At 43.0% G+C, this 16,462-nt stretch overlaps 1 protein-coding gene across 5 annotated transcripts in view; it reads right to left on the reverse strand.

Annotated features, from left to right (window-relative positions):
• Positions 1-4,937: 4,937 nt before the first annotated feature.
• RPS6KA6 (ribosomal protein S6 kinase A6) overlaps positions 4,938-16,462 on the reverse strand; it is a 35,909-nt gene continuing 24,384 nt past the window's right edge. For 3 of the 5 annotated variants that reach the window (XM_041396417.1, XM_041396415.1, XM_041396419.1), the window contains 9 exons: positions 15,612-15,736; positions 15,201-15,326; positions 14,662-14,751; positions 13,871-14,029; positions 13,210-13,371; positions 12,733-12,809; positions 11,919-12,036; positions 10,737-10,877; positions 4,938-9,885 (listed from right to left, as the gene is read on the reverse strand). In XM_041396417.1, coding sequence (XP_041252351.1) covers positions 9,760-9,885; positions 10,737-10,877; positions 11,919-12,036; positions 12,733-12,809; positions 13,210-13,371; positions 13,871-14,029; positions 14,662-14,751; positions 15,201-15,326; positions 15,612-15,736 — 1,124 coding nt within the window. In that variant the 3' untranslated portion in view covers positions 4,938-9,759. The remainder of the gene's footprint in view (positions 9,886-10,736; positions 10,878-11,918; positions 12,037-12,732; positions 12,810-13,209; positions 13,372-13,870; positions 14,030-14,661; positions 14,752-15,200; positions 15,327-15,611; positions 15,737-16,462) is intronic. The other 2 variants (XM_041396418.1, XM_041396416.1) reach the window with 1 other exon arrangement.

The raw sequence follows: 16,462 nt of genomic DNA on the forward strand, positions 1-16,462 counted from the left end.
TTTTACACGTCACACAAGCCCCAGCTCCAAAATTTATATTAAAAGCTCACCTAAAGTATGAAAACCTCATTCTCACAATTGCATTTTCCCTTAAAGAAACCCCAATATATTAAAATAACCAGAAAGGCATGGGCTTATAAAAACATGTATCTTTGATGTTGTGTTATCCCAGGGAAAGCTTGGATATATCAATTTTTAACAGGGTAAGGTGCTGCTCATCCAGGGAGCTGGGGTTCAGAGCAAAGTGTCTTCACAGCAAGTTCTTGTCACCACCTTGTCTAAAGGACACAAAAAATGGATTGGAGACTCCTGGAAGGACTCATGGAAGAGCATATGGCCACAGCAAAACTATTTGTGATTTAGTAAATTATTCCAAACTTCAATTGATCCACTTTGTATTTTCCTTCTCTTTACTTTCCAACAATTTAGGGCACTTTTAAAAAATTAAATACAAAGGCCTTTGCACGTTTCAGAAAATTAATCACTTTTGGCATTTATTAGCTATTCACTTCTGTCTAAAACATGTTTTATAATTCATTAAAATACCTCAAAAATTAAATTCTTAACAGCCGTAGGCCCAAATTATATTTAAGTAAGAAAATTAAGCACAGTAATAAATAGTGAAGAATTCTGAAATATTAATTTGGCCTGTAGCATTTCAAATGTTTATTTGCAATAATTAATTTGAAACCAAGTTTACATTGCCTTTGCCAGGAGTTTGCTGGGAACTTTGAGTTACGTTATTAATTTCCTCAGATCTGCCCTTATTCCCTCCCTGACAAGCACTGCCAGCTCATTTAAATTAATTCTTTCAGCTATTTTGGAGTTTGATCATTTTCCATGGGGCCCAGGCAATGAGCAAGCTCACTCTTCCCGGGCTGGTGCAGGGGGAATTAGCAGCTGGAGCTGTTAATTAACTTGAGGTTTATTTTCTGCTCCCTCCTCTGCAGCAGGAGCCTGAGCAGCACAAGGAAATCCCTTCTTTTGGGTTGGAAGGGACCTCTAAAATCCATTAATCCAACCCCCCTCTGCCATGAGCAGAACACCTTCAGCTTGATCATAATGTGATTTCTAACCTGGCAAAGCAGGATCTTAACTAATTTTTATTCCTTAATTGTTGTCTTACTATCAGAATTTAATGAGAGTTTTTCTATCATACAGTTTACTCCAGATGCTGAACCCTGGAGTCTCAGAGCCTTTTAAATTGCAATAAATTTCCTAATGAAAACAGTAAACATGCACAAAGTTCTGTTTAAAAGCATACAGGTGTTGAAGTAAAAAGAAAAAAAAAATCACTAAAAACATACACTTGATCTCTACTTGGATCCAAAATATTCCTATTTACCTCAAAAATTGCTCTAGATGAGAAACTTCCAGATTTGCCTGGTGCTGCTGTTTCCAAATCAGAAGTTTTTGTGCTTGGCTGCTCAGGAGGAGCAGAGGAAGGGCTGCAGAGGGAAGTCCCACATCCCTGGATCCCTGTCCTCCCTCCTGGACGGAGCAGCCCCCCGGGATGCTCCCACCAAACCCAGCCAGAGCTCCGGGAGAGGCTGGAGAACACTCCCAGGCACGGGGTGGGATCGGTGGGGTCTGGGCAGGGACGGGAGCTGCACTCGGAGATCCACGGGGATCCCTCCCCGTTCAGGATCATCCCTGAGTTCATTATTCCTGCCCCTCCTTTCCCAGTACTGGGAAATCCCTGCCAAGGTGTGACCTCTGGGCTCAGGGAGATGCTCCAAAGGCTGGTCCTGCTGGTGCTGCTTCTCTGCTCCTGGAGCAGCAGATGTGAAGCTGTTTTAAGAAATTCTTCGGGATATGGAATGAAGGGATCACACAACCACATCCCAAAGGCAGGAAAACAAGAGAACCGGGAGAACAAGACATTCTCAAGAGGGGAAAATAATAAAATAACGAAACAAATTAATTCCAATAGCGCAAATGAACTCCCGTTCCCGGCCGTGCGTCCTTCAGCCGCGGTGAGCCCTGGGGGGCTCCAGGCGGGATCGGTCCCGGTGGGAAGGCTCGGGAATGCTCGGGAAGGCTCCGGGGCCGCTTGCGGGGCGCTGCCTCCATCTCCTGGGTGCTGCGGGGAGCGCAGCGGCTGCGCCGGGACCTGCCCGGGCCGGGCACGGCAAACGCCGGGAATGCCGGCAGGGCCAGCGCCGGGAATCACCGGCACGGCCAACGCCGGGAATGCCGGCAGGGCCAGCGCCGGGAATCACCGGCAGGGCCAGCGCCGGGAATCACCGGCACGGCAAACGCCGGGAATGCCGGCAGGGCCAGCGCCGGGAATCACCGGTATGATAAACACCAGGAATCACAGGCACGGCAAACGCCGGGAATGCCGGCAGGGCCAGCGCCGGGAATCACCGGTATAGCAAACACCGGGAATATCGGTATAGCAAACACCGGGAGTTACCGGTATGGCAAACACCGGGAATATCGGCATAGCAAACACCGGGAATGCCGGCTAAGGCCAACGCCGGGAATCGCCGGCACGGCAAACACCGGGAATATCGGCAAGGCCAACGCCGGGAGTTACCGGTATGGCAAACACCGGGAATGCCGGCAAGGCCAACGCCGGGAATCACCGGCACAGCAAACGCCGGGAATGCCGGCACGGGGCCCGCACGTCCCCGGGACAGGGATTGCCCGGAGCAGCACAGCAGCGCCCGCATCCCGAGCGGGTTCGGGGCCGCCGTGACGCTGCGAGCTCCCGGTGCCCGTTCCCCCGGAGAAGGCAATCATAAAGAACGGCATCCCCTCTCCCCACGCTGCTCCTCAGCCCTGCCCGTCGCTGCTTTCCCCCATGGAATGACTGGATCCAGCCCAGACAGGCAGAGGACGGCACAACACCCGTGTGTAACGCCTCGCTACAGAGCGGCTCCCAGCCCAGCGGCCCAGACCTCCAGGCAAAGCTCTCGGGGCCAGGCTAGGGGCACACCCGGCCTGTGTCAGCACCCCACAACTGCAGCTACACCAGAAAAGGGTTGGTGACTCACTAAGATGGGAAGGGACCTTAAAGCCCATTTCCTTCCACTCCTGCCATGGGCAGGGACACTTGCCCTGTGCCAGGCTGCTCCCAGCCCTGTCCAACCTGGCCTTGGACACTGCCATGGATAGGACAGGCACAAGGCCATCGGAATTATACTGTGCTTCCCCCACAAAAGCCTAAAGAAGCAATAAATCCCCTTAAATGAAGAGATATCCCTCCCTCTGTAATTCCAGCCATCCCTAAAGAGACCAGGACACGAACCTGGATGCTGAGGGCCACAAGAGACCAAAATACACCTGTACAGGAAAAAGGGATTTGCACCATCAGCCAGCATTAGGGCATTACACTTGTTTAAAGTCAGCTTGGTACAGGATTGCTCTGGGGTAAAGCTCTCTGCAAGCCAAAAATCAAAGAGCAGGCCCCAAAACAGCTCTGGAGAGTTCAAGGCTTGCTCCAAGGCTGGAAATGCAAACAACCCCAAGGGGAGGGAGCTGCAAGGGAGCCCCTGCCCAAATAGAGCCTTAAGGGGCTGCAGAACTGACCTCACCTCTACCAAAAGCTTTCTGTGTCTTTCAAGAGGCCCACGAGAAACCCCAACCTCTGAGAGAAGTTCCCCAGAGGTTCTGGAGGGAAATTGTTAAGCAAAAGTTAAAATAAATACAGTTAAATCTGTATTTTGGCAAAACTGCCAGCAGATGCTTGCTCCCTCTTCCTGCTACAGCTGGGGCAAGCAAAGGTGAGAACATCTTTACCTTAAAACATTTTGCGCCCCACAAGAACCCAAAAATGATGTGGGAAGGTGCCTCTTACAGTCATAAATCTTCAGAGATGAATCATGGGGAAAACAGCTCCTGAGAACCAAAATTTGAAGGAAAACAAAGAGCAGGATGCAATTAAGGCACATTGTGGAGTGTTTTTAACACCCAGCTCATCCCTGTCCTTGGTTTCTCCAAACATGCAGTCAGGCTGGTTTTTAATCCATGCCTTATCTCCTCCCACCCAGCAACACCTTCACCAAGCCTGCAGATCTCAATACCCGAGACTCAGGGCTTTAAAAAATTATTTTAGTGGTTTTGTCCAATTTGTTTTTCTACCTGACTTGAATGAAATCAAACCATGAGAATGTGGGAAACGTGTACCTGCTGCCTCCTCTGTGGCTCCAGTTCCCCCCTTCTTCTGCCACCAGTCTTGTGTGAGCAAACAGCACCTGGGAGATGGACCTGAGGCAAAGGTGGGAAAACCTTCCTGTGCATTCAAAAGAATAAAGTATTTATAAACCACTGTGAATAGCAGCAGTTATCAAATACCTCGGGAGGATTTGAAACCCAGTTTTTAATGTCATTCCTGCCACTTGTAATGCAAGTGTGTATTTTCAAAGGATCAGATCTTTGCAGGAAAATTACTTCCTCTTAATATATGGAGTCAAACTTCATAGATTTTATTAGACAAATTTTATAATTTTATATTTAAAAAGCACAGAGGTAGATGATCCCACCCTGAGGTAACACATCAATCCTACCACTGAATGTCTGTTTTGCTGCAAGTATGGCATGAAACACTTGACTGAGTATCAATTTATAAATAGCTCTTGATGTATGTGAGATTTTTGGCAAGGTTTATGAAATAATTCATATACATTTAATTTAGGAATGTTTGCTCATTGTTTTTTATATCCATTTGAAAAATGGATATAGAAGCAAAGCGAACTTCCAAAGCAGAAGTGATGGATTTCTGTCAATTACCAAATGTCCTGAATTTGCAACCCTTTTATTCTAGTACTCAAGGAACTGCCAGCTAATTAAAACTGTACCTTTATGATTATTCAGGGAGTTTGACAAAAATAAATACAATTCTGATGTTGTCTTTGGTGTAATTGAAGGCAGCAGTGCCAAGAGAAACACCACTGCACTGCCAGACCCAGCCTTGCAAGAAGAGGAGAACGTAGTACAATGCAAACTTTAATGTCAATATATACAGAGCTTTAAAGAAAACATTTCTTTTAAAATTAAATGAAATAAATACAGTATGATACAAAATCCACAATATGCTTAAGAGAAGGAAATGACAGTTACAATATCTGATAACGGGGACCTTGTGTAGACTTTCATCTTTGAAGTACCTCAGAGAGCATGGAATTCATTGCACACTGGTCTCAATTAATGCCCTTTATGGAGATTTAGCCACGTGCCAGGAGAGTTTCAGCTCTAACCAGAGCATCAGTGCAAGATGCCAAAGTGCTTGGGACATTAAGACAATGCAATTAATTAATTAACTAGCAAACACTGCTCAAAAGCCTAATGAAAAACACCCAAACCTGAACACTTGGTTCTGCAAAGCAGATCCACCTCCAGCATCTTCGAGAGAAAAACCCCACAAGAGAATTCAGGTTATTCAAACTCACTATTGGTAATAAACTATTGCCCAAAAATTAATAATTAAGATATATAATCAATTATCTTTTAAAGCTTTCAGAGAAAGTTTGTTTTCATTACATAGGAAAAATCTCAAGAAAACCAGCTGCTGATGATTTTGTGGGAGACTTGCTAAATATGCAAATTATTATAATATTCAATCAGCTTCAGACATAATATTAAGGGTGAGGGTTTTCAAATTTGTATCAATTCTTCTATTCCCAAGAAACAGCAGCCTTTGGAGAAGCAAATATTTAAAAACAACTGGAGCAGGGACAGATGTTGATGCAGAAAGCTGGTGTGGCATGAATGAAGTGCAGGGGTGTTACCAACAGCTATCAGTGCACACCTCAAAGAGCTTTGGAACAAACTTTTAAGGAGAATTTTAAGTTTTTAACCCTACACAGCTCCTGTAGGATTACAGGACTCTACTATGATCACAGCTTCAGAAGTTCTCTGGAAAGTCTGAGAAAGAAAAACCTGCTCCTACCTCTCCTCCCACAAGTATTTGCAAAAATTTAGTTCTGGATAGGACTGAAAAGCTTAAGTGCTACAGAAATACAAAAAACTCTGTGTTTGCATTGATGTTTTAGCCTAATTTCACTGATACAAACCAGGAGAATTATTATAACATTGTGTAATTAATTTAACACAGCTCTACAGACCAGTCTCTAAGTACACTGCAAGGAACTCCCACCTGCTGAAGTTTGTTAGAGGTTATTTTAACTATTGGACAGCTGAAGATCAGCTTTGGAGAAGGAATTAAAACACGGAAGACAGAATTCAAGCTCAACATGACTGACCTGGGTGAGGTTTTGGATGCCTTCTCTGGCTGCAAGAACATTCAAACAAGAGGCCTCAACTGAAGAGCAGGCTCAGCCCCCTGCACCTCCTGGCATGGGCAAGGGGAATTCACTGATTTTGAGCAAAATGGGAAAAAGAAGAAAACCACACAAGCCACAGATCAGGGGCTGGACTGCACCCGAGCAGGGAAGCTCTCAGGAAGGGCCCTGTGGCCCACCGTGGTGCCACTGCAGTTTCGGGATATGGAACAGGAATACAACAGAGCTCCTCACTTTATATCCAAGGGATAACTAAAGGTACAAACTGAGATATCCTGGGGTGAAAGAACAGCAAAAGAGGTCCTGAGCTCACTCCAGCTCCAGTGGGAATCTGTTTTCTCTGTGCACCAGAGCTGGAACTTACTGATAATGATCATCACCCAACACCAGAGCAGGAGCTTTTTTAGCAGGAAGCCATGGCCAAAATATTCTATCATTTAAGATTTAGTTCTGTGGAAATTCCTTTAGTCTGAATGCCTACTTCAAGGTAATTATGAGCCTTTATGAAAATTTGACTTTTTTTTTCTAACTCAGTAAGGCAGTAAGAACATCACCAGTGTGTAAACTTGAACTGTGCCCAGATGATATGAAATAATTTCCACCAACCTTTCACTGCAGCCAGAGCACTTTCCCATTACCTGCTCTTCCATCTCAAACCTTTAACTGACAGCTCATGAGCAGACCATGCTACTTTAGATATCAAAACCTAAGCTAAGCTGGGAAAGAAAGGGATGAGAAACATGGAATTCCCAAAGGAGCCTCACAAAGGTGATCCTTAAATACAATAAAAGTAAACTGCAAGTGAACTCTGTGTTCCTGCATATCCCAAATATTTCCAGGACTGATATGCTGAAATAGAGGAAGGGAAGATTTCCCCCTAAATAAGGATTATAATTGGCATACCAGGGTACACTGGCCTGTCAGATATAACACATCCATATGTTTTCAGACAGTAAGACAACTCTGTAATGTTGCTTTTACCCCTGGAGTGCCACTTGCACAGAAGGCCAGCAGTGACATAAAACAGGGATAACTTTCCAGGAAATGTTTTAAATACTCAGCAATGAATCAGAACATCCATCTTGTTTGTGTTCTTTTCCTCTCACCACCTTTGTGCTGCACATCAAGAACAACTTGAGTCCCTTCAGCTGCTTCCAACTGCTCTTGTGCAAAATGCTTTTAAGGTGCTTATTCTGTGGTGCTTCTAAGCAAGCTAAAAGAAAATACCAACAGAAACACTGTTAAATGATTCATGGGTAAAGCCATTAAAGACCAGCTGCTGCCTTACAGGAAAGCTGAAGACAATTCAAGTTTGACATTTTCATTGTGTTCCAGGCCTTGCATTACCTCTTTATCCCCAACTCAGCTTTTAGGACTACATTTACCCACAGTACACCTTGACCTGGGCTCAGGGGGTTTAATGTCCATCACTTTTGCCTTTTTTGGAGTGAATTCAAATTCTTCTGGCAGTCATCTTTAAATTTCCATTAAAATGACCCTGACAGAATGTCAGACAAGAGGTTTCCAAGCATTGTTGCTGGAAAAAGTCTTCATTAAGGAAAAGGAGGATAAAGCAGCTGCAAAAGGGGCAGATTTTGTACTAAAGAATGAGCTTTCCAGGAAGCAGTTGTGGTCTTTGATAAGTTTTCAAGCATTTCAAACAGGCACCTCAAAACTAGGCACAAATGGCCCCTAAAGCTTCCAAGATCTATCAAACACTCAAGAAATTCCATCTGGTGGATGTTCTGTGTGACACAAAGAGCACACCTATGTTTGCTATGTCATTAAGTCTCAAATCTACATATATTCATACCTAACTATTTGGCCAGATAATGTCCATCTTCCCCCACCACAACAGAAGAAAGCAGCTTATCTAAAAGTACTTCCAACACCACCAAGTCCTCCACAGGAATAAGCAAAAACCAGCCAACACCTCTAGTGAGATGTGAGTTATCACCACCACTCCTGGTGCTTGGGCCAGAATTCCCCTGGAAGTTTTTTTTTTTTTTTTGCTGTCTCAAAAAACTGATTTCTGTCAGCCCTGGGATCTTGCACTTGAAAATTCAATGATGACAAATGAGTCTGAACTATGTCTGAGTTTTGGTCACTTCACAGCCTAATGTCACTAATATATTCAATATTTATAATTTATCCTGCTATGTCACTACAACTGCTCAGTGTCTACAACTTTTGAAAACACTTCTAAGTGTATCTCTGAATGAACTACCAGCAGTTAGCATTGGAGTCAGGAAACCCCAAGGTAATTCTGGCCCTGAAATGAATTTCCTCTCCATCCCAGCATCTGGGAACAGCTGAAGTCCTAACAGCAGACAGAGAGGGTGAGTGAGTGCTGGCCACAGGATGCTGAAAGGAATTTGTCCATAACTGTGAAATTCCTTGGTCAGAATTCCCTTATCTGGGCACACAGCAAGGCTTATTTATTTTCCCAAGCTACCCCTACAGTTAGGCAAAGAGAATTTTGCATTTCTGTTCTGTAATATTTGTACATGCGGCGAGAGAGTCAGAGAGAAGCAACCTTCTATTAAAAAAATCAAATAAATAAAAAATAAACCCCAAGTGCCAAGTTGGTTATAATAAAGTGTCAGTTTGTCTCATATGCCAAACAAACCTAATATTTGGTGCATTTAGTGGAAAGACTGCTGAGGAAAATAACACAGTAGTTGTATTAATGGATGGGAAATGTAAATAACAAAGGATTGAGCTGCATGATGCTGTTTTGAAGTGGCACCAATGTTTCTGAGAGCCTGAATTTTGACAGTTTATGCACATACTGACTTTCTCCAGCTCAGTGCAGGACACAATTTGTGGTAACAACCAGGAATGTTCATTTTCCTGTTAGGGACCATAACCAGCATTTCTTTTGGGTCACAAGAGGTCAAATTGAAGTGCAGGATCTTGCACATCCCTTTGGTTTGTATTTCCACAGAAACTCCTCAGTTACTGGCACCATGCAAACACAGAGCTACCAAATCAACAGTGATTAATGAACTCTGGCACATCACATTGCCCAACTCTGCATAATAGTCATGGACAAGGGAAAGGAATTGAGTTGAATCAATGGAGTGCCCAATTACAAAATGAAGAATTTGCCCTTCACAGCAGGGTCTGAAGGTGTGAAGCAAGAAAACTCACACTGACACTTTATGTACAACTTGGTCATTGGCAACGGTCCCCTAAACCAATTTTTTTTTAACTGAACCCAGCAAAACTATACAGAATGTGAAAGAATATTTGCAACAGATCTCAAAGGACAGTGTAGAGAAATTCATTATGGTGTACCTGATGTTCAAATTAACTTAACAGATACGGCCTGTAAAACAAACACAGTATGAACCTGTGGATTTTTTTTTTTCTTTTTAAAAAAAGGACTTTTACAGAATTCAAGTAGTGTAGCAGGAAACCATAGATGCCTTTTGATCACAGGTCAGGCAAAACAGAGCCACTTGTTGGGTTCCCCCTTGCTTGTGTCTGCTCAGGTGTCCCAGTGGATCTATAAGTCTGTGGATGTGAGCTTTTTCATGCTCCGTCGCTGAGCTAAGCTGGAGGCTGCCACAGGCTCCAGCACTGGCTGAAATGTCTTGTGATTCAGTGCAGAATATGTAGCAGCCATGGCTCCCTAGGGAAAAAGGAAATATGTAATAATAATTCATATATGTAGAAGTTTTAATCAGAAAATAAAGCAATTAAACATTAAATACTCAACTAACTCCATTAAAACCAAACAAGACTTATGCCAGGTCATGTGAATTCTCTGAAGTTTGTTAGGAAAAAAAAAAATTTGTTGTTGAATCCTTCCCATGTCTAAGCATGGGTGTCTAACACTTCTTTCCCTTTCTTTCTCTTTCTTTTGTATCTCTTAGATGTCACCTGCTAATGTAGGTCAGAATTTGTATCTTTCAAGCCAGATTAGCACTAATTTCTCAAACACAGCCACTTCAGTGGCCACGCAGGTCCTGACTTCAGAGACAGCTCAAGAAGTACCTTACAGAAAACACACACAAAAATCTCTTCCCCTACACTGAAGGGGAATAATTATTAAGAACAATTATTTACTAATTTAATTTGTAGAGGGACTTTATACAAGGATATGTAGGGCCAGGACAAGGGGAATGGTTTCCAATTGCCAGAGGGCAGGGTGAGGTGGGACACTGGGATGGAATTGTTCCCTGGCAGGTGCCCAGAGCAGCTGTGGCTGCCCCTGATCCCTGGGAGTGCCCAGGAAAGGGCTTGGAGCAGCCTGGGCTAGTGGAAGGTGTCCCTGCCAATGGCAGGGGGGTGGATGGGCCAGCTTTAAGGTCCCTCCCAGCCCAAACCATTCCACCATTCCATGAATTTGTCTCACAATGTAACTTTAATGTGTTGGTACTATGGAAAACAAACAGAAAAAATGAGCTTTCTGCCTGTAGCTCTAAACCAACTAACTCCTTGCACAGCCCCCAGCTGAAGCAGCATCCCAGGTGGCTTTACCTTTACTAGATGTGGGGCATCTTGCCTGTTGAGCTGGTAATGAGGCAGCTGGTCCCTACAGGCAATCCAGGAATGCTTCAGCACCTGCTCGGCCGTGTACCGCTGGTGGGGATCCACGTGCAGCATGTGAGACAACAAGTCCTGCAGGGAAGGGAAACACAAAGATTGCTCAGTCCACAGCCTCTTAGGTGGCCTTTAAAGCAGCAGGGATGGCAGCAATGAGAGAAGCACCCAATGTGGAGGGATTAACACAATGCCAACACACAGAGATCAGCAGACAAACGGGATCATTCTGTGCCCTGACACTGCAGAAGGCTGAGAACAATGTGTGGTACTATTGGAGCAGCTCAACAGAGCCAGCCTTGACTGCAAAGCAACTCACTGTTGTGCCTTTCATGTTTATTATGAATATAATCTTTAAAAGACTAGAAAGCCTATTCCAATGTAGCAGGCAGATTTTATGGAGGAAAGCTATTATTTGCAAATCTCTCTCCTTTTTCATTCTGCACTTTGGGCTCTGCTGCCTCCTTACTACAAATGAATTCAGGGACAGTGAGACACCAGCAAGGAATTTTTCCTTCAAGAAGCCACATAAAGCATAAAGCCAGCAGCAATGGACACTTGTTTTTGCCTGTTAGAAGCATTAGCAACAAGCTACTGATTAATTACAACGTTGGTCCAAAGGAGAGGTGGGTGGGAAGGGCACAGAACAGAGACAGCAACAGTTTGAAAGAAAACCAAAATATGAGCAAGCTGACAGAATGTTCCCTTTGTTTTAGGTACAAAATGTGAAGCATTCTTAAATACACAGAAGTGAATTTCTCATGCTAAGACAGCAAGAGCCAACAAGCATTCTGAATCACTCCTACTGAAATGAACAATAGTGCACTTCCAAAGGACTGGGAAAAAATATTTAAACATTAATATTTAATATTAAGGCTGATCTTTTTAGAAGGTAGCACTGGTGATTAAGATACCCACAGAGTGGGTCAACACCATCCCAGGGAATCTATATTCATTACAGATGGAGTCTTTAAATAAAATGTTGGAGCAGATATCCTTCCCTGCAATAAAGTCTGCAGATAATAATAACAAACTACACTTACAGAGCAGTCTAGCTGATAAGGCTCAGTAGATTTCATTGGAATTCTACAAAAATATAAAACCAAAACACATTTACACCTTTGCTGCATCTGAAACAGTGTCCCAGTTGCCTCCACTTAGAGAGAATTTTCCACTGCCTATCCGTACTAGGATCTCCTCAGGAGTATCATTGGGACCATTGGCAAATGGAGTATAGCTGGGGAGAGAAAAAAAACAAAAACAAAAACACCTTGTTATAGATAAAAACTGAAGAAATTAGTAACATCTCGTGAACCAGAGCCAATATCCCACTGCCAACAGAAGCATATCACAGAATATACACACATACTATTAAATATTAATATTTCTAATATTAAAAGGGAAGTACAGATTTATCAAGAGAATAATTTCCAATAGACAGGATTTAGCCATAAGACTAAAAGCCTGCTCTTTTTCTGCTAGAGAAGAATTCAGCAAACATCTCTCATTTGGCCACTAGATGCTTCCTAGAGCTTCATCAGGTTTGGATGTTGAAGAAACTCCAGAGATCACAACCCAGAGTGTTCTACACAGGCATGCAGCAGGGGCAGGAGACACACAGTGAGTAAAGGGGATGGGGTGGGAGGACAAGAGGCTGGAGGGTAAAAAGAAACCCACCACGTATTTTCAGAGACTCCATTCCCTCCTGAAAACTGGGGGAAGTCTTTGGCACCCCCAAATCCTGCACTGGGAAGAGAAACCTAGATCCTGCTTTGAGCTAAACGTGGTTTATTTGGCTTTGACTCACAGCTGCCTGTCCCACCTGTGTGTCTGTGTCATTCCACAGCCAATGCCTCACCATTTCTATGGAAGCAAGGATTCAGGCAACATTCTGGGATTTAAGGTAAACAAAACAGCTCAGAAATATTCTCACCCTGCCAACATTGTGTAAAGGAGAACTCCCAAGCTCCATATGTCACAAGCAGCATCATATCCCTGTCTCATGAGAACCTATGAAACAAAGAGTGTTAAACACTTGCCATATATTAGAAAAAACACCCCAAAACAACACCACAGCCTAAGGAAGGGTAAGACTATCCCTGGATCATGGCAGAGATTTGATTATTGATTTTCTAATATACAGGTTGCAGTAAACACCAACAACATTTCTTGTTCCCAGATCATCTTTTAAGATTTTCACCAGGCTCACATCTTATTTTTGAGGGTGGACTCTGCTGTTTTTAAAGCAGGTTTATAATAAACACATGCATCAGTGTTTAAAAAGCACATATGATTATATTTAAAGAAAAGTAGCAGAATTGTTGAGGTTTTTTTCCAAGCATTGCTAAAAAGCTTTAGCATTTGATGTACCCAAAACAGCACAATTAAAACACAGAGCAGCCTGAAATACCTCTGGTGCCACAAAGTTTGCAGTGTAGCAGGGAGTCAGAAGTAGTCCATTTTCTCCTCTAAGTTGTTTTGCAAATCCAAAATCACAAATCCTGATGGAATCAGCATTGTTTGAATCATCAGTGTATAAAATATTACTGGGTTTAAGGTCTCGGTGCACCACCTTTAAGCAAAGACATTTGAAAAGTCATAATTTAGGAGGAGCAGGTACATTTGTTGTAATTTACAACTTATAAAAGCTGTTCTCTAGATGAATATACTTATGAGAGAGTTTTAAACAATTATATAACTTTAAATTACCCAAAAATTCTAGTTCAAGTAATGCAATAAAAACTCCTGGCTCATAATGCAACTGGAACAAACACCACCATTTGGCAACAAGGAGAGCAGGACAAAAATCTGCAGTTTCACAAAATGCAGGGTCCAAAGGCTTTGCCAGCATAACAGGGCGAGTTGTTTCTATTATTCACCTTTGTGATAAAATATAAAACCTCTTAGCATGAAAACAAGCCAAGCACAGCACAGAGGGCAAGGGAGTGGTAACTCCAGAGCTGTGCCAGGGCTGGGGGTGGGAGGGCTCACTCACTCACTCCCTCACTCACTCCCTCCCTCACTCACTCCCTCCCTCACTCCCTCCCTCCCTCACTCCCTCCCTCACTCACCCCCTGGCAGTGCAGGTAGTCCACAGTCTTGGCAATGGTGAAGAGCACAGCGCTGGCCTCCCGCTCCGAGAAGAATTTCTGCCGCAGGATCCGGTCCAGCAGCTCCCCCCCCTTCATCAGCTCCGTGACCAGGTAGATGAATCTGCCATCGTCATACACCTGGGGAGAGGTTTAACAGGGCACTCACCCAGAACTCACACAGAGCATCCTGACAAAGGCAACATCTGTAGTTACACATGTCCATAAATCCCCTCCTCCCACAGGAGAGGCAGCACAAACAGCAGGGGCTGCCAGAGCAGGGAGTGCAAGGCAGCTCCTGTGTCATCCTGGGAGCTCTGACTCAAGCTGTTAATTCATCACTCTCAATTCAAGTCGTTAATTCATCACTCTGAGTTACATTTTTTAGTGTAAGAGCTGCTGCTGGAAGAGGAGAGCAGCCTCACACTCCTGGCTGCTCTTCCCTCCCAGGGCCATTCTGGCACAGGCAGGACAACATGCAGGCCACTGCTTTCTCAGGTTACCAGCACACTGGCTGCTCCTTTGAAACAAGAAGAAATACAGCATTTCTAACATTTACATCACTCCTCACTTCAAGCAGGTTAAACAGCCTTTAGAAAAATTAATATCAGGACAATGTTGTGTTTTGAGACAATTCCTCTACTGTTACATACTGCTCTCCCAGAAGATTTTTCTATGTAAAAGAAATTTAATGGATTCCAGTAAACTGCCTATATCTGCATTTATTTTTTCAGCACTGTCTAATAAGAGGCAGCAGAAAAGGAGGTACATACATCCTTTAAAGTAATAATATTTGGATGTTGCCCATAACGCATGAGAATCTCGATTTCTTCTGAGGGATCCCTTTTGCTTTTATCAATTATCTGCAAAATATAACAGAAAAAACAACTTGCATAAACAAAATCTATTAAATAACGACCTTTTTTTTGTATTTATATTCTCATTTCAACATCAGAATAAAGAAATTCTAGAGTTCATTACTTCTTACTAATCATTAGCAATTCATCCTCCAGCTTCTCATCCCATTTATTAATTTCTTGCTCTATCCTTGTTAAAATTCTATCATTAATGCAGCCTGTTCTGCTCCACTGAACAAGGAAATGCACTGGACTGAAGCATCACTAATTCCCTGCAGCCCAGTTCCATCCCTGTGAATCTCATTTTGTTTCAGGTGTTCCCATCATTGTACAGTATTTTCAGCTTCCAAGACTGTAACTTATAAACTCATAAAAACACAGCAACTGGAAAACTCACAAATCAAAGTTTTCAAACCTACTAGCCAACATTTTCAGAGTGGAATTTATGGCAATACCTTCACAGCAAACTCCATGTTTGTAGCTATGTGGACACATCTCTTGCAAACGGAGTAGGAGCCCACACCAATATCTTCCTTCAGCTCATAGACATCAGTGAACTGCGCACTGTTTCCATGAAGCTGCTTTAAAAAAACACAGCAAAGTGGTTATCTAAAGCAACAGGATTCTCTTTGCCATTACACTGCTACCAACAGCAGAAGATTCTCCTGCTTGCTTATGATTTTTCTTTGAAATTCTTCCTCCAGAAAAACAGTAACTCACTTTTTAAAATGAAAAATATCCCATGGAAGTATTTAATGAGACCCATTTTATAATGGTCTCCTTAACAAAGCAAGAACAACTATAAATACTAAACACTGGTCAGTCTTTGGCATGCCAAGGAAGTTTCCCAAAAAGCAAAGCATTACCTGGACTATGGGCAGGATATTGGTGAGGGGTGATATTTTATGGTCTTCTACAGTAGTAGTTGCAACAAAACTAAATCCCTTGAAGAGCTGGTGGGCGTTTGCACTGGGTGGGACCCCTGGAGAATCTGGGGGCACACAGACACACAGGATTAGTGTGGCTACAGCCCATCAGGGCCATTGCAGAACATTCAGGAGAGGTATCTTACAAAAACCATCTTGAGGGAAGGGAAGCAAGCAAGAGGAACACCAATTTTAAATATCAAATAAAACTTCTGGTTTGTTATCTGTGCTCTCTTACTTTAGTAACACAACCAAGTATTCCAGGGTTTCATCTAAAAGGAAAAAGCACTGCAGGAATTTCTGTATGAACACATGTTTTAAGGAAGAAGATTATTGAAACAGAACAACTTATGGAAAAGAAATAAAGATAATTCTCTTGTGCTCAACAGCTTTGTAACATAGAGCAACATCAACAGAATGTGCTGCTCCAGTGGTGAATGAGCTGCTAGCAAGGCACAAATGAGGCAACAAAAGAATATCCAATTAGTAAATCTCCACTGAAAAAATATCCCTGAATTATTCGAATTAAGTTTTCCTCAGGTTGTATTCTGTGCTCCTCTGAATTCACTGTCTGAAATCTCACAGCTCAGTAATTTTGTTCAATTAAGAGCACAGACCTTCTCCAAACAATCATGAGAAGAGGGTTTAAAAGCTGGATGAAGCAGGAAAGAAAAAACTCACAAAAGAAAACCTGAAGCAGACCAAGAAATAATAATGATAATAGTTAATGTTTCTTAAAGCAAGGCATTCTCAATGCAATACTGACCCTAAAAAGAATCACTGCTGCAATC

Source organism: Onychostruthus taczanowskii, unplaced genomic scaffold (assembly GCF_017590055.1).
Source record: "Onychostruthus taczanowskii isolate IOZ18803 unplaced genomic scaffold, ASM1759005v1 scaffold13, whole genome shotgun sequence".
Taxonomy (NCBI): Eukaryota; Metazoa; Chordata; class Aves; order Passeriformes; family Passeridae; genus Onychostruthus; species Onychostruthus taczanowskii.